Consider the following 18,270-nt stretch of genomic DNA (forward strand, 5'->3'; position numbering starts at 1 on the left):
CTACCTGGGGCCCCGAGAAGTGAAGTGACTTGCCCAAGCTCACCCAGCAGACATGTGGCGGAGCTGGGAATAGAACTCAGGTCTTTCTGACTCCCAGGCCCGTGCTCTATCCACCAAGCCATACTGCTTCCCCCCAATAGTCAGTGGACAGTTCAATGTCCAGTCAGAGTAACGGACTGAACGTGGAGTACCATGCCTCTGCTCACTGCCTGTGGAAGACTGGTTCATTGTGTTGAGAAATACTGTCACTGAAGCCTGTCTTCTTCAGTCCTGTGGGGGTAAGCTATCTCTGAACAATGGATTCTGGCTGAGTATGAATAGGCCAGGGTGTTTTCAATTTCCAGAAACTGATTGGGTGGGTGTGTTCACCCTGTGGACTTTATTAAAGTCAAAGCAATTGGAATAAACCACCCTGATATAGGTGAAGAAAAGCATGGCAGCTAAGTCACACACCTTTTCCATCTTCCCCTTTCCAAAAAATCCAACATGCAAGCCATTCCAACTTGCAGAGAGGACTCTGTTTTTTTATGGTATTTGTTAAGCACTAACTACATGCCAGGCAATGATTAGCAGGTTGGGCACAGTCCGTGTTCCACATGAGGGGTTCAAAGTCTTAATCCCCGTTTTACAGAGGAGATAACTGGGGCACAGAGAAGTTAAGTAATTTGTCCAAAGTCACATAGCAGATGAGTGGTGGAACTAGGATTAAAACCCAGGTCCTCTGACTCCCAGGCCCAGGGTCTTTCTACTAGGCCATGCTGTTTCTCTTACTCTCTCACTCCAGATCCCATATTGTAGCAGTTCACTCCATCTGGTGTCAAGGCAAATCGAGGGTCAGGAGCAAAAACAAGGATTTGAAAAAATTATTTGTGAAAATTTTTCAAGAGACACTAAAAGCTTCATCTTTCTCCATTTGGATTAAAACCCCTTGAAGCCACAGATCCCAAAGATTCTAATATTTTCTGAGACTCCACTGTGCCTTTATATTTTAATACCCAGACATCTGGAATCCTAAAAGTCTAATGTTTAACCATAAATATCTGCTGAGATTAAAGAGCTATATACCAAGCTTCAATCTTTTGGACCTATAATTGCTTGGGAAAAGAGAATGGTATTTCTCCCTCTAGCTAGAAGAAAAAGGCCTCTGCAAACTCAGATATTGGCAGACAAATTCTCTGACAACCGCTTCTTCTCTCCATTTGCTTCCCTCCCTCCCTTTCTACTGTCGTTCTCAGGAAAAAAATGAGAACGGCACAGAGATGGCAAAGATGTTTTTTCGAGATCCAGCAGCTCAGAGCCAAGAAAATGCTAAGCACTCTCCCCTCGCTACACAACAGTCAGTATCTGCCCCTGTGATAATGGGGATTCCCATTTTTCAATATGACACTGTCCCACGCCATTTTGTCGGGTCTTGTGCTCACAAACTCCCTCTTTGCCTTCCTTCCTGTCACCCCCAATCTCTCCTGTTTATTGGATGATAAGTAAATGATAATAAATAGCACGGGGTCAGGTTTTGGCCAGGCAATACTTGGAAAGCAAGGGAATGCACCTCATCACTCTCGGGGCCCAGAAGAACGGAGGGAAGAGGGGAGTCGAGGCTGTGGCGGGGACGGAAACCTCCAAGATTTTTCTTATTAATTTGAAGTTGGCTCTCCACCTACGGAAGAAGCCCTGCGAAGCAAACTTCACTTTCCAAAAACATTCAATTACCACCCACCACCAGCCTCCTTCCTCTCCCCTTCTCCCTGGGCTCAAAGAGTCCAAGCTGCACGTGCCAGCCTGGAACGGTCAGGGGAAGGGCGGTTAGCGGTAGCCCCCTCATTGACCGGCCAAGGAGATGCTTATGACATTCGTCACAGAAGGCACAGGGGATAACGTGATACTCTCAGTGGTACCATTTTGCAGAAATAGGTGAATCTTGTGTAATATTAACAATAATTGTGGTATAATCATTTGTCGGGCTCTTACTACATTCCAAGAACTGTACTAAGCACTGGGGTAGATAGAAGATAATCAGGCCACAGACATGGGGTTTACAGTCTAAGTAGGGGGGGGAACAGGGATTGAATCTCCAATTCGCAGATAAGGGAACAGAGAAGGTCACACAGCAGATAAATGGAGGGCTGGGATTAGAAACCGGATCCTCTAACTGCCAGACCTACCCTCTTTCCACCAGGCCACACCACTTCTCAATCCTAGACTGTCTCTCTGGGGGAACCCCTGGATGTTTTATAGCATCCTAGATATCCTCCTAGATCTGTATGAGCTCTGCCACCTGAGCTGTGGAACTCAACGGCAGGAGCCACGGACAAGAGTGAACCACTAGTGAAAATGTTCAGTGACCTATCGCAACTGGGCGGTCAGGCCACCTGAAAAACAAACTCTCTGGTTCAAACTAAATCACTGACTACACTAGTCTAGGGAATCAGAGAAGAGAGCTGCTTCTAAAGCTCCCACATTTGACGGTAAGTAGCATTCTCGCCTGAGAAATCTTAAGGGGCGACAGGATTTGAGGAATGCCTCCCAAATTAAGATCGCAGGAATAGAAGGGACGATCTCACTTGGATGAATGCACAAGCCCACAGCACAGATATTTGGGACGAACATGAGTTGGGGTTCCAGTTGTCTCTAGTCTCATCTTTCTCCTGCTGCTACATTTAAGTGCCCTGTATCCAGGAGACGGAGATTCTGGTCAGATAGTAAGCGGACACAAAATGGACATAATTCTCTCGAGATTCAATTTGTGCCTCTCCCAGCCATCAGACCTCAGACAGGAACTGATGAGGGGAGAGAAGGGGATAAGAGGAGAGAAAAGGATGAAGCTAACAAGGAGCGAGAGAGAGAGGCAGAGAGAGACACACAGAAACAGAGAAAGAGAGAGAGAGTGTGTGGGAGCTGGGAAGGGAGGGAGACAGACCAGTAGACCAACCTGGGAGAGGAGATATCTAGACCAATTTTGGCACCATGAAGCATCCCAAATCGTTAGACTAGGCCGCAGGTTGCCCCGTGAAGACAAATTTATAGTAGTTTCACCATCATCAGAAGTATTTATTGAGTACTTGGTGCAGAGAACTGTACTAAGTGCTTGGGAAAGTAGATTTGTTCTCTGCCCTGGAATCAATCGATTGTATTTATCGACCTCTTACAGTGTGAATGGGTAGCTAAGGTAATGTTAAAACAATATAAAGCTTCAAAACATCTGGAGCTAAGGCAGATCCACGAACCTCCACACACAATGTGGCTCAGTGGAAAGAGCACGGGTTTGGGATTCGGGGGTCATGGGTTCGAATTCTGGCTCTTCCACTTGTCAGCTGTGTGACTGTGGGCAAGTCACTTAACTTCTCTGTGCCTCAGTTACCTCATCTGTAAAATGGGGATGAAGATTGTGAGCCTTACGTGGGACAACCTGATTACCCTGTATCTACCCCAGCGCTTAGAACAGTGCTCTGCACATACTAAGCGCTTAACAAATACCAACATTATTACAGGCCTACAATCCAGCAGTGGACACTGGGAAATTTACACTGCTCAGTGATTTAGAATTGGGGCAGAGAGGTGAGAAATAGACAACTAGGCCAACAACAAAGCTATGCTTCCATGAAAGCAAGGTACAGTCTGCACAGCAGATAGCTAGGAAGTGCATCTTCAAAGGAATGGTTTTAAATAGCCCATATTAAATATTATCACACAAGTTAATATTTTCATAAGTCCAATTATTTGTTCTTTTTTAATGGTTTTGTTAAGCATATACCAGCGTCAAGCACTGTTTTCATGCTGGTGTATTTAATCGGACAGGACGCAGTCGCCATCCCACCTGGGGCTCACAGTTTATACAGGCGGGAAAACAGGTATTGAATCCCCATTTTACAGTTGAGGAAACCGAGGAACAGAGATGTTTAATGATTTGCCCAAGGTTACACAGCAGGCAAGTGGCACAGCAAAGATTAGAATCCAAATCCTCTGAATCCCAGGTCTACGATTCGTCCACTAGGCCATGCTGCTTCCCATGATTCTTTCAATCACGCAGCAACGAGTTTTGGTTAGAACCCATTCCTCGGCTCTTCTGGCCTTGCCCACTAAGAGACCCAAGATGGCCTCAACATCAGCATATAGAACTGCAGGAAGAAAAGTTTCATACTGTACAGGAAGGATTTTATGTATCATCATGAGTGGATTTTCAAAACCAAGTGGTAAGAAGCTTTCTGATTAGAGAGAGAGAGAGAGAGGAGAGATTATCAATCAAGCAATGGTATTTGTTGAGCATTTAGTAGGTGCAGAGTGCTGTATTGATACAACATGGATTCAGGTAGGTGAACACAATATACTGTCTAACTAACCCTTAAAGTTCTGTGTTGCAAATTAAATTTTTGGATGTGAGAAGAGCTTCTTGACTGGGGATTGGTTCAGCACATCCATTTCCTTCAGCCGGTGAGGTAGGGGTTGTTGGTCTTCAGTGATCTTTTCAACAACCTTCGTAAACACCGACAGGCTACTCCCAACAGGAGTGACTTCTTCAAAAAAATTACAGGTGTGTGTATCTATGTACGTGTCGCCGATGGATGGAGAGTAATCAAGCAGCGTGGTCTAGTTGAAAGAGCTTAGGCCTACGAGTCAGAGAATCTGGTCTATAAACCCAGCTTCGCCGCATGTCTTCTGTGAGATCTCGGGCAAGTCACTTACCCTTTTTTGTACCTCAGTTACCTCATCCACAGAATGAGGATTTGCCTCCTATATAGATTGCGAGCCCCATGAGGGACCTGATCATCTTATCTCTGCCCCAGCACTTACTACTAGAGTATTTACAAATACCACAATTATTATTATAATTTTATCTGCCCCAGTGCTTAGTATAGTGCCTAGCATATTAAATGCGTCAACAAATTCTATTAAAAAAATCAGTGTTATTTATTGAGCGCTTACATGTGCAGGGCACTATTCGAAGTGCTTGGGAGAGTAGCTGCCAAAGAGCTGCATGAGTATTTAGAATTGGTAGCTATCTATTCTTAATTATTCTGAAGGTCAGTGATGGTCTTGGTGCACAAACAGAGTACTAATAATAAGAAGAAAAATGATAATGCTATTATAAAGTGCTTATTATTTACCAAACAATCAATAGTGTCTATTGAGCAATTACTTTATGCAGAGGGCTGAACTAAGCGCTTGGAAGATTACAGTTCAATAGAGTCTGTGACACAATCCCTGCCCTCAAGGAATTTACAGTCTAAATGATATAAGATTACCAGATTGGCAACAGACTTTGTCCCATATGGGGCTCTCAGTCTGAGAGGGAAGAAAAAAAAAACAAATTTTATTTCCATTTTACCGTGAGGATTTGGGTCGCACAGAGACTGAGTTGCCCAAGGTCACCCAGCAGACAAGTGACAGAGCTTAGGCTAGAGGCTGAGTCTCTACTCCCAGCCCTGTGTGATCTGTCCACTAGGCCATCCTGCCTCACATGTTGACAGTGGCTTGTTGATAGGCTTTTTTTTTAGGCATTTCCCCCTGGGAGACTTACCAACACCCAACATCCCCCCTGAAAAACAGTCATATCCATTTGACTGTCAGGATACTTTTATAGGAGAAGCAGCGTGGCTCAGTGGAAAGAGCCCGGGCTTGGGAGTCAAAGGTCGTGAGTTCAAATCCTTGCTCTGCCATTTGTCAGCTGTATGACTGTGGGTAAGTCACTTAACCTCTCTGTGCCTCAGTTACCTCATCTGTAAAATGGGGATTAATTGTGAGCCTCACATGGGACAACCTGATTACCCTGTATCTACCTCAGCTCTTAGAACAGTGCTCTGCACATAGTAAGCGCTTAACAAATACATTATTATTATAGTTCATCCAGTCATTCATTCAATAGTACTTATTGAGCGCTTACTATGTGCAGAGCACTGTACTAAGCGCTTGGAATGTACAAATCGGTAACAGATAGAGACAGTCCCTGCCCTCTGACGGGCGCACAGTCTAATCGGGGGAGACAGACAAGAACAATAGCAATAAATAGGATCAAGGGGATGAACATCTCATTAAAACAATAGCAAATAAATAGAATCAAGGTGATGTACATCTCATTAACAAAATAAATAGCGTAATGAAGATATATACAGTTGAGGGGATGAGTACAGTGCTGAGGGGATGGGAAAGGAGAGGGGGAGGAGCAGAGGGAAAGGGGGGAACAGAGGGTTTAGCTGAGGAGAGGTGAAGGTGGGGGGTAGAGGGAGCAGAGGGAAAAAGGGAGCTCAGTCTGGGAAGGCCTCTTGGAGGAGGTGAGCTTTAAGTAGGGTTTCGAAGAGGGGAAGAGAATCAGTTTGGCGGAGGTGAGGAGGGAGGGCGTTCCGGGACCGTGGGAGGACCTGGCCCGGGGGTCGACGGCGGGATGGGCGAGAACGGGGGACGGCGAGGAGGCGGGCGGCGGAGGAGCGGAGCGTGCGGGGTGGGCAGTGGAAAGAGATAAGGGAGGAGAGGTAGGAGGGGGCGAGGTGAGGGAGAGCCGCCTTGAAGCCTCTAGTTATAATCTGAGATTCAAGCTTTCGAGTTTGGATTCTCCAGTGATCCTCTGGGAGGCATGAATAAGTGTAACTGTAGCAGTTACCAGTAATTATGGACAAAACGATATTGCAAATATACCACAAGGTCATTATTTCTATCATTATACTTATTAAGTACCGAGTACGTTTCAAGCACTATTCTCAGAGCTGGTATAGATATAAAGTTAATCAGATTTGACGCAGTCCCTGCCTCACATGGGGCTCACAGTCTTAATCCCCATTTTACAGGTGAGGAAACTGAGGCCCAGAGAAGTTACATGACTTGCCCAAGGTCAAACAGCAGACAAGTGGTGGAGCTGGGATTAGAACCCAGGTCCTCCCGACTCCCAGGTCGGTGCTCTTTCAACTAGGCCACACTTCTCAGTTGAGGAAACTGAGGCACAGAGTAGTGAAGTGACTTGCCCAAGGTCACACAGAAGACCTTGGTCCCACATCCCCCAGATTCATGTTCTTCCACTAGGCCACGTTGCTTCTGACTTCTAAATTTTTTACACTAGCCTTTACAGAGTCATAAATATGCTTGCTAATAATGCTGTATTTCACGGTAGGTTATTTGTACCCTGACGTAAGGAGGGAGAGTGCTGTAGCAGAGAGGCAGTGTGGCTTAGTGGCAAGAGCACAGGCTTGAGAGTCAGAGGACGTGGGTTCGAGAAGCAGCGTGGCTCAGTGGAAAGCGCACGGGCTTTGGAGTCAGAGTTCATGGGTTCGAATCCCGGCTCGGCCACTTGTCAGCTGTGTGACTTTGGGCAAGTCACTTCACTTCTCTGTGCCTCAGTTACCTCATCTGTAAAATGGGGATTAAGACTGTGAGCCCCACGTGGGACAACCTGATACCCCTGTGTCTACCCCAGCGCTTAGAACAGTGCTCGGCATATAGTAAGCGCTTAACAAATACCAACGTTATTATTATTAATCCTGGCCCTGCCACTTGTCTGCTGTGTGACCTTGGGCAAGCCACTTAACTTCTCTGTGCCTCAACTCCCTCCTCTGTAAAATGGAGATTAAGACTGTAAGCCCCACGTGGGACCACCTGATTACCTCGCATCTACCCCAGTGCTTAGAACAATGCTCGGCAAATAGTAAGCGCTTAGCGGCGTGGCTCAGTGGAAAGAGCACGGGCTTTGGAGTCAGAGGTCATGAGTTCGAATCTCAGCTCGGCCACTTGTCAGCCGTGTGACAGTGGGCGAGTCACTTAACTTCTCTGTGCCTCGGTTACCTCATCTGTAAAATGGGGATTAAGACTGTGAGCCCCACGTGGGACAACCTGATTCCCCTGTATCTCCCCCAGCGCTTAGAACAGTGCTCTGCACATAGTAAGCGCTTAACAAATACAAACATTATTATTAACAAATACCATCCTCTTTATTATTATCATTAGCAGTCAGTCACATAGTAAGCACTCAATAAATACTACTGAATCAATAAATCGGGGGATGCATTCGGTTTCCGCTTTGCCTATGACTCAGGCAACGCCCTCACCCTCAAGTGATCCAAGGGTTAATAATTCTGGATCAGGCTAACTGCTCCCTGAACCAAAGGGATGAAGTTGGCCTAACCCTGAGATAAAGGCATGTTTTCTTCTTCTTTCTTTCTCTGCAAGAAGGACCAGATACTATAAAGTGAGAAGCGGCATGGCCTAGTTGAAAGAGCATGGCCCTGGGAATCAGAGGACCTGGGTTCTGATTCCAGCTCCGCCACCTTTCTGCTGTGTGACCTTGTGCAAGTCACTTCACTTTGCTGTGCCTCCGTTTTCTCAACTGTGCCCTGGGGATTTAATACCTGCTCTCCCTCCTACTTAGACTGTGAGCCCCAGGTGGGACAGGAACCGTGGCAAATCTGATTGACTTATCTACGCCAGCATTTATAATAATAATGCTGGTATTTGTTAAGCTCTTACTAGGTGCAGAGCACTGTTCTAAACGCTGGGGCAGATACAGGGTCATCAGATTGTCCCACGTGAGGCTCACAGTCTTCATCCCCATTTGACAGATGAGGTCACTGAGGCCCAGAGAAGTTAAGTGGCTCAGTGGAAAGAGCCCGGGCTTGGGAGGCAGATGTCATGGGTTCGACTCCTGGCTCTGCCACTTGTCATCTGTGTGACTGTGGGCAAGTCACTTCACTTCTCTGGGCCTCAGTGTCCTCATCTGTAAAACGGGGATTAAGACTGTGAGCCTCACATGGGACAACCTGATTACCCCGTATCTACCCCAGCGCTTAGAATAGTGCTCTGCACATAGTAAGCGCTTAACAAATACCAACGTTATTAAGTGACTTGCCCACAGTCACACAGCTGACTAGTGGCAGAGTCGGAATTCGAACCCATGACCTCTGACTCCCAAACCTGGACTCTTTCCACTGAGCCACGAGGGATTTGCACACAATAAGTGTTTAACAAATATCATAAAAAAAAAAGAACAAAAACACACTGGCAGGGTAAAGCTTATTTCTCTTTCTCTCTCTAACACGCACAGAGAGAGAGAGTCTCCCACACCTAAACATTTAACTGACCTGTGTTGAAGCAGGAATCGGTCCACTCAGACTCTGACTTGGGGAAAACAGAAACAGGTGGAGGCAATCTCAGAGCACTCCCATCCAGGTCCTCGAAGAGAAATTTTCTTGGGCTTTCACAGCCCCATTTCAGACAGTCCTCAGATCCCAAGTCCTCCCTATGGATGTAGAAGGAAGCCCATTGTCAAGGAAAATAAAGGACACTAACATCCACATCAATTGTACTTTCTTGAGTGCTTAGTACCATGCTTTGCACACAGTAATGGGCTCGATAAATACCACTGATCGATTGATTGATGGATCGGGGATCCGGTGTCCCATCCCTCTTCCCTCAGAGACACACAGCCCTTCATTCTGAAGAGGAAGTTGTCCCCAATACATAAATATATAAATTGTTTTACAGTAACAGAGTCAGGCTCCTCTCGGGGTCGCACCTAGAGAGCGTCAGGTACTCTACCAGTCTCGCCTACAAGAGGAAGAGTCAAGCAGAGACCTACCCTTTCCATTCTTAGCTCGGGCGCTGTCTGGCAAGTGGAAGGCAATCTGCTACAAGGCAAAACTCACCCATGCTGGGCAGCAGCAGCACGGGAGAGAGTCGAGGGCGGAGACTCGAGGTTCCCGAGCGGAAGGAGGCAATAGTTAACCACTTCCGGGTTTTTACCAGGAAAACTCTCTGGATCCACTACCAGAACGACTGCAGATGGAGAGCGGCAAGTTCTGGGAGAGATGTGTCTGTGTGCAGTTATGGGTCGGAGATGACTCGACGGCATAAGGCAAGGCAAGAACAGAGTCAGGATTCCCAATGTAACCCATTTCATGCCATCTGTACTCAAGAAGCGTGTGGCCTAGTGGCAAGAGCACAGGATTGGGGGTCAGAAGATGTGGGTTCTAATTCCAGCTTTGCCACTTTGCTGTGTGAACTTGGGGAAGTCCCTGTGCCTCAATTACCTCATCTGTAAAATGGGGATTAAGACTGTGAGCCCCATGTGGGAGAGAGAGGGCTGTGTCCAACCTGAATACCTGGGAACTACCGCAGAACTTAGAAAAGTGTGTGGCACACAGTAAGTGTTTAACATATATAATAATTATTATTATTAGGTTGGTGGGTGCTACATGAAAAAGGATGAAACTATGTTTTCAGTCAAGTGTGAAAGAGATTACCTAGGCGGGGAAGAATAGAAGTAAAATTTGCTCTGATCTTTCACATGTAGCATCTGAGTCTTCACCGCTGTTATTGGATGCATGATGCCAGTGCTACCCGGATTCGGCAGGATGCAGACATCGAGGTCATCGCTATAGCAACTCTTCACAAAGTTACAAAAGGTGACTTCTGAAATAAACAAAAAGAACTTTATCCCATGTGAACAACCAAGCTTAAGAGCAAATTATTTTAATATCAGTTACCGCACCGTATCAATTTTGCCATGCTCTTTTATCTCTTGGTTTCAACCTATTTCAATCTCCCCCGAATCCAGACCCCATCCACAATCGCTCCAGCCCTATCAGGCACGTTACATCAAACCTGACTTGTGATACCTTCAGCTGTTGAGTCAGAGATTGAACACTGGGCCAAAACTGAATCCGAGAATGATTACGAGAGAGGCTTTGAATAAACGTGATATTTGTTAAACCCTTACGAGGTGTCAGGCACTGTTCTGAGCACTGGAAAGGATACAGTTATCAGTTTGTACACTGTCCTTAACCCACATGGGGCTCAAGACTACGTAGGAGGAAGAATAAGTATTGGATCTACACTTTACAAACGGGGAAGCTGATTTGCTAAGATTAGAACCCATGTCCTTCTGACTCCTAGGTCCGCGTTCTACCTACTAGGCCGTGCTACTTTTCTATTTGCTCCTGCCTTCAAAATAGAGAAACTAAACCTGACGTGGGGCCCTAGCGCCAGCCTCCCCTGGAACCAGCCCAAATTTCAGACCAACCTTCCAGCTTCATGATCCCTACGATGGCCGGATCATTCCTCACTTTGTGCCACGGATCGCGAGGCCGCTGGTTCTGTCCCGAGGTGAATCCGGGCCACAGAACGCCAACCCGGCCCCCTTGAGGATTCAAGGGAGCTCGGTCCCTGACCGTCGCGTTGGCCGAGAGGGGTCGGATCCGGTCTCGGATGCAGTCGAAGGAGGAGCTGGTGGCCACGATGACGGAACTCCTCACGATGATCCGCTGCTTCCGCAAAGCCGGGGCCCGAGCAGGGGACCCATACGCCACGGGCAGAAGAGCAACACCATTGTCTATCAGAGTCACATTCTCCACCTCCACGGCACTTTCCAGGTGGAACATGACCCCGTAGTCAAAGTTTTTGTAGGACAGAAAGCCGGAGATCTTGGTACAATCGTGAAAGCCATCTCCCTTATACAAATGGAAGCCATGCAGATTTGAATGGGCCACGTTGTCGGCCCCAAGGCTCTCTGTCGGGGAGCACTTGTGACCCTGGATGTGAAACCCAATTCTCTCGGACCCGGCCACAGCATTCCTGAGGAGGGAGGTGCCATTCGCCCTGTTCACTTTGATTCCTGCCACCCAGTCAGGGCACCCTGCTGGTTGTTTTGTCAGAACCACCAGGTTCCTGGTGAGAGAATGGTCGTCGCCTTCCAAATCGATGCCGTGGCCTGCCGTGTTGAACACAATGTTGTCGTGAAGTGAGATGCCACGGCTCTTGGTGGCTCGAATGCCACCCCCACAGCTCTGGTGAATCACAGAAGAGTGGATCCAGGATCCCGGGGAGACTATGGAGAAGTCAATGGTCGGATGCTGTGGAGAGCCAAACTTCTGAATCTCCACATTTGAAAGCTGAAGGACACCTGCAAACAGAAGACATGATCTCAACCGAAGTCAGAAGACAGATGAGTCCATAATGTGGGGGTCGGTGAGTGAGTCCTGAACTGTGGGAGCATCATGGTTTAGTGGAAAAAACACGGGCTCGGGAGCCGCAGGTCGTGGGTTTTAATCCCAGCTCCACCACTTATCAGCTGGGTGACAAGTCACTTAACTTCTCTGGGCCTCAGTTACCTCATCTGTAAAATGGGGATGAAGACTGTGAGCCCACGTGGGACAACCTGATTACCTTGAATCTACCCCAGCACTTAGAACAGGGCTTGGCACATAGTCAGCACTTAACAAATACCATCACCATCATCATAAAACACATGGTCACAATGAATTTTAGAAAATGCAAACTAGGGAAGGTGCCTAGAAGATTTGGGAACTTCTTTAGAACAGTGCTTTGCACATAGTAAGCACGTAACAAATGCCATCATCATTATTATTATATAGGAGAAAGGCATTTGAAATTCCAAGTCTGCTCCTTCATCTGTCAATTTTGAAACAATGCAATCTCCTCAAGCCTCAGTTTCCCTGCTCACTTTCCCCACCCGAGAAAGGAAGTAATAATACCAGCACTCCTTCTAGTGATTGCAGTGGGGTACTCAGAGGACAAAATCTCTGAAACGCTCCCATAAGGTAGAAATACCTGAGACACACCACAGCTTAGGAGAGAAGCCCCGTGGCCTAGTGGATCGAGCCCAGGTCTGGGAGTAAGAAGGGCCTGGGTTCTAGTCCAGACTCTGCCACTTGTCTGCTATGTGACCTTGGGCAAATGACTTTGCCTCAATTACCTCTTCTGTAAAATGGGAATTAAGACTGTAAGCCCAATGTGGGACAGGGACCGTGTCCAACCTGATTAACTTGTGCTACCCCAGCACTTAGCACAGTGCCTGGCACCCAATAAGTGCTTAACAAATACCATCAAAAAGTGGCCATGGATCCTAAACACTGAAAAATATCTTACGAAGACTCTGCTTCTCTCTCCCTTTCTCTCTCTCATAAATTGTGGGCCTTATTATTTAAATTCTATGCTTTGAAAACCAATCCAGTCCCGTTGCCAATAATCTATACGGTATTTAAATCCTTGGCCTTTCTGACTCTGTTGGCTATTTTCCTCTCTCCATTTGGAGAGGGTATTCTTAAACCCACAGAGGGCCAAAATATGGCCCCATGTTGGACGATATTGAAAAACACAGGCACTGCCACAGGGCAAGAAAATGGCATATCCAAAATGCCAACATGCTATAATTTAAGGAAGAAGCAGAGGGAATGTCAACTAGGTGGCTGAAATCAGATTTTCCCCCAAAGAGAAGTGTAGGCTAAAGACCAAATTTCTCTTTCAAAGCAACAAATTTCACTTTAGTCAGAATGGAACAGGCTCAGCGTCCAGGAAGCAGGTAACCTTTAGTTCTTACCACTCAGTTTTTTGGGAGAACAATTACTTTCTCATCACTCCACAAACAGCAAGCAAAGACTGGGTCTACGGAAGGCAGTGTGAAGTTAATAATAATAACTGTGGTATTTGTTAAGCATTTATTACGGGCCAGGCACCTTACTAAGTGCTGGGGTGGATACGAGCAAATGGGTTTGGACACAGTCCGTGTCCCGTGTGGGGCTCACAGTCTCAGTCCGATTCATAGTATAGACAGTATGTTTACTTGCATTTCAACAGATGGCTGAAATAAATCGATGACCAAGTTAAGGAATTGAAGGGAGATTGAAGCATTGATTTTGCTCTCAGCCTCTTCCTTCTTCCTCTTGGGCAACTCCTGATGGAAACCCTCCTTTTGGCAAACATCAGAACAGAGAGAAGTCTCAAGCTGCAGGCTGCAAGCTTGAGAGAGGAGGGGGGAATTCTCTTGAGACGTAAGGATACCCAGTGGCAGAGCCTGGCCTAGGGCTGGGACACAAATCAATTATTTCCACTAGAAAAAGCTGAAGCTTGTGGCTGGACTCGTCTTTGTGTTGCTGCAGGCCCTGTTTCAATGAAGGACCCACCCCCAGTCCTGCCCACTTGTATCCAGACTGGTTGAGACACATTCAAACATATGGAGACCAAATCTTTCCGCTGAAAAGCCCAGCCACACCCCTCCCAAATGGACACGATGTCCCTGTTCACTTCCTGCTTAGAAAATTGACAGGTAAAATGTTTGCCCTCTTCTACAGGCATTCTGACAGTCAGTATCTCTCAGGGCTTAGACACAGGAGCTTTGAAATCTCATTTGTTTTGGCAGCAAGGGAAGGAAGAAGAGGAACAGCTTTAGAATGTCATGAAGAGAAAGCATATCTGGTCCTCTTTTTCTCCCTTCCACCAAAGCCTCGCTAATCCCCACCTCTAGAATGGCACATCAAACTCGCAAATCGGACCTGGCATTAGGGCATGCCCTCCACTTTCAGCCCATAACCCATTCCTTCCTTATGTACCCTCCGAATGAGATCAACCCACACCACATAACCCTCAACCTGTCCAGACTGCCTTTTTTAAAAAGATAACCGTATCCCTTCCAGAGTCACCTCTGTCCTCTTCCTCGTCAGGTGAATCCTTCTCAAACCCATCTCTCCCCTTCCTGGCACCCCTAAAGTCAGAGGGATTGGGAGGTGGAGGGAAGTGGTTGGCCTTGGAGTAGATAACTGTATATATCTTCATTACCCTATTTGTTTTGTTAATGAGATGTACATCACCCTGATTCTATTGATTTGCTGTTGTTTTAATGAGATGCTCTTCCCCTCGATTCTATTTATTGTCATTGTTCTCGTCTGTCCGTCTCCCCCGATTAGACTGTAAGCCCATCAAAGGGCAGGGACTGTCTCTGTTACCAATTTGTACATTCCAAGCGCTTAGTACAGTGCTCTGCATATAGTTAGCGCTCAATAAATACTACTTAATGAATGAATAACTGGACCCTGCTCCTGTACTCTGCCTGATTTTGAAAGTAACCCCTATGCTCATTAGCCCAGTGTTGGAAGCAGCAAAGCTAGGTCCAAATGATTAAGGGACCAACCAAGAAATAATTTTTTAATGATAATTGGGATAGTCATGTCTGTTATACTGTACTCTCCCGAGCACTTAGCACAATGCTCTGCACTGTGAGCGCTCGATATATACTAGTGATTGATCGGCAATGTTCTAAGCACTCTGGTAGATATAATGCTATGAAATCAGACAGAGCTACTGCCCAACATGGAGATCACAGTCTAAGGAGGAGGAGGAACAGGTATTTAATCCATAGATGAGGGGACTGAGCCCCAGAGAAGTTAAATGGCTTGCCCCAAATCACTCAGTTGGCATATGGCAGAGCCCCCGGCATTAGAACTCAGGACTCTTGACACCCAGTCTCGTGCTCTTTCTACTAGTTTATGCTGCTTCTCAAATTGAAATTCTAATCTAAAACACCATAATCAGAAATGGCATCCCTATGTCACGGGTATTAATTACCCATAGGTATTAATTTACGAAATGGCTGAAAAAATATTTGGTGCTGTCAGATACTTTGAACTTATATTAAGACACTAGTGTACTTAAATGACTTCTGGAATAAATATAACAGCAGCTGCTAACTGAATAGAAAGTAACCACATAATAGGTGCTCTCTCTGACACCGTAAAAATGTTCTTATTCATTCTCTCTGTAACATCGACTCACTGTAAAACTAAAAAACAGATCCTAAAATCCTATTTGAAAGTCCTGCATCGGAACGATTCACGAAGAGCATTTGCTGAGGGCCAGTGTGTAGAGCACTGTATGAGACACTTAGGAGCGTGCAATACTGTGAGCCTCACGGAGGACAACCTGATCACCCTGTATCTAACCCAGCGCTTAGAAACCGTGCTCTGCACATAGTAAGAGCTTAACAAATACCAACTTTATTATAGAGAAGCAGCGTGGCTCAGTGGAAAGAGCACGGGCTTGGGAGTCAGAGGTCATGGGTTCGAATCCCCACTCTGCCACTTGTCGGCTGCGTGACTGTGGGTAAGTCACCTCACTTCTCTGTGCCTCAGTTACCTCATCTGGAAAATGGGGATTAAGACTGTGAGCCTCATGTGGGACAACCTGATTACCCTGTATCTACCCCAGCGCTGAGAACAGTGCTCTGCACATAATAAGCGCTTAACAAATGCCAACATTATTATTATTAATACAATAGAGTTGGTAGGCATGATTCCGGCAAGAAAATTGCTGACCATCGTGATGACCTTTACCTGAAAATTCTTCTCCGCTGGGGAGCTGAACGGATCCCACAGTCAAGGTCCCAGTGCATGGTGTGTCAGACCGGATCTGTATATTTCGGGTCAAAAGGCCAACCTCAGCAGCCAGGGAAATAGACCTGCCATCCTCCAAGATGTGGGAACTTCCTGGAGCAAGACAAAGGGGATGGGAGGAAAAGGCTAAAATAAAATTAGAAAAAAAAAAAATCCAGAGGATTTCCAAAACCATCAGCTGGGGACCCAGTGAACCTGACAAATGAAAACCTTCTTCCCCCGTGAAAGTTGCTCTGACATGGAGGCTGACTTTTCCTGGGGCACTCTAGGCAAGCATCAGCCGAGAAATGAAAAGGCTGTCTCCTCGGCTCTCCTTGGGAGCAGGGTGAGTGGGTTTGAGCGAGAATTAGTTTCTTCTCATAAAAGTGGGGACTGGGTCTTGGTACCTGACTTCCAGAAACCAGGGTAAATCAAACCAGGTAGAAAGATCCCCATTCTCCTTCTCTTCAATATCCCACCCTGAGCTTTCCGAGCTTGGTTGTATAGAGTGGAAGTGATCTCTTTCCCAAACAAGCAGGCAGGTGATGTTGAGACAACAGCTTATTAAGTGTAAAAGAAAAATTGAATCAAAACTGTACAGACAGCAGAGTCCTCTCACCGCAAGGCGATTTTCCCCTCCAAAGCCATTGCACCCTAAGTAAAGGTTCTTACTAACCAGAATTGAAACAGTTTTCATTTAGTGTCACTCTGGACAGATTTTTATATCCCTGAAGAGCCTACCAGAGGTATTGTTAGTAATGCTTTTGTCTTGCCTCCTTTTTTGAACCATTTTGCCAACTGGGATTTAGAACTTTTAGAACATTTCAGGATTTGACTCTACTGGAAATAAGGAAATTTGATGTTAGACACTTTCCCTGGTTTTCTCTGAAATATTTTCCAAAGTATCACACATTAAAAGATATGTATTTTTATCCTGCCTTTACCATACTGATGCATCAGTTCTTAATTATATGTAGGCCTACCCAGTGAATGGGTTTATTATTGACTTGAACTTCCTTGCATTTTATTCCTCCATGATGAACATATTAATGCCCATTTCATTGAAACAGACCATTTACAGAGAGAATACTTTCCTAAACAAATATGTTGTATCTCGGGATGTAAAAACTAATTTGAAATCTTTATAGATTGGTTCCATATTGTACCTTAGATATGAGGGACTCAAGATGTCAGGGACTTTATTTATTTTATTTATTTATTTATTTTGAGATGGTGCCAGACCATTATTCTACATGACTCTTTGGTCTTTGGAAAGGTGATATACTACCCTATTTCTTTTTTGTTTCCTCATGTGGAAAAGACAAAGATCTGCCATGTACCTGTTAGGATCTCAATAAGGAATAAGTAATGAAATATAGCCGTAAAAGATTGGGTTTCATCAAAATTGTGCTCCAACCTCTGAAACAAGTTGTGACTATTATTCTGCTCTCATGAGAGTATTAGGAAAAAGAAAAAGGATTCAAGAGAAAAATGAACTAGATTGATCATATAACTCATTTGTGTTGGGACAGTCCTGTATTTTTAGTCTGTCCTAAGTGATTTCAGGAAAAAAAAAATATTTGGACACTGGCAATTAGGACTGTGCCAATGAAAGTGGTTGGTTCAACTGGTAGTGACACCATTCCCATTCCACGAAGCAGCGTGGCTCAGTGGAAAGAGCCTGGGCTTCGGAGTCAGAGGTCATGGGTTCGACTCCCAGCTCTGCCACTTGTCAGCTGTGCGACTGTGGGCAAGTCACTTAACTTCTCTGTGCCTCAGTTACCTCATCTGTAAAATGGGGATTAACTGTGAGCCTCACGTGGGACAACCTAATGACCCTGTATCTCCCCCAGCGCTTAGAACAGTGCTCTCCACGTAGTAAGCGCTTAACAAATACCAACATTATTATTGCCCTCACCCCAGGCTCCTGCTCACTTTATAAGCTTGGGCTTCCATAGCCAGAAGGGGCCATGCTTGGTGTTTCTTCAGTTTCAGCCCTATCATACTGCCGGACTCCTCTGATGGCTATCCCAGTGTGATGGGCGACTCGAACCTTCACCTTCTCCTCTTTCATGCTAGAAAGAAAGAGGACAGTGTGTAGGCTTGGGAGCATCTTAATGACCCAATTTTCAAT

At 45.9% G+C, this 18,270-nt stretch overlaps 1 protein-coding gene across 7 annotated transcripts in view; it reads right to left on the reverse strand.

Moving 5' to 3' along the window:
* The window catches only part of PKHD1 (PKHD1 ciliary IPT domain containing fibrocystin/polyductin), a 344,877-nt gene that overhangs the window by 84,504 nt on the left and 242,103 nt on the right, over nt 1-18,270 (reverse strand). For 5 of the 7 annotated variants that reach the window (XM_029050691.2, XM_029050690.2, XM_029050686.2 and 2 more), the window contains 4 exons: nt 16,098-16,283; nt 10,997-11,875; nt 10,218-10,386; nt 9,057-9,214 (listed from right to left, as the gene is read on the reverse strand). In XM_029050691.2, coding sequence (XP_028906524.1) covers nt 9,057-9,214; nt 10,218-10,386; nt 10,997-11,875; nt 16,098-16,283 — 1,392 coding nt within the window. The remainder of the gene's footprint in view (nt 1-9,056; nt 9,215-10,217; nt 10,387-10,996; nt 11,876-16,097; nt 16,284-18,270) is intronic. The other 2 variants (XM_029050688.2, XM_029050694.2) reach the window with 1 other exon arrangement.

This window comes from Ornithorhynchus anatinus, chromosome X1 (genome assembly GCF_004115215.2).
Source record: "Ornithorhynchus anatinus isolate Pmale09 chromosome X1, mOrnAna1.pri.v4, whole genome shotgun sequence".
Taxonomy (NCBI): domain Eukaryota; kingdom Metazoa; phylum Chordata; class Mammalia; order Monotremata; family Ornithorhynchidae; genus Ornithorhynchus; species Ornithorhynchus anatinus.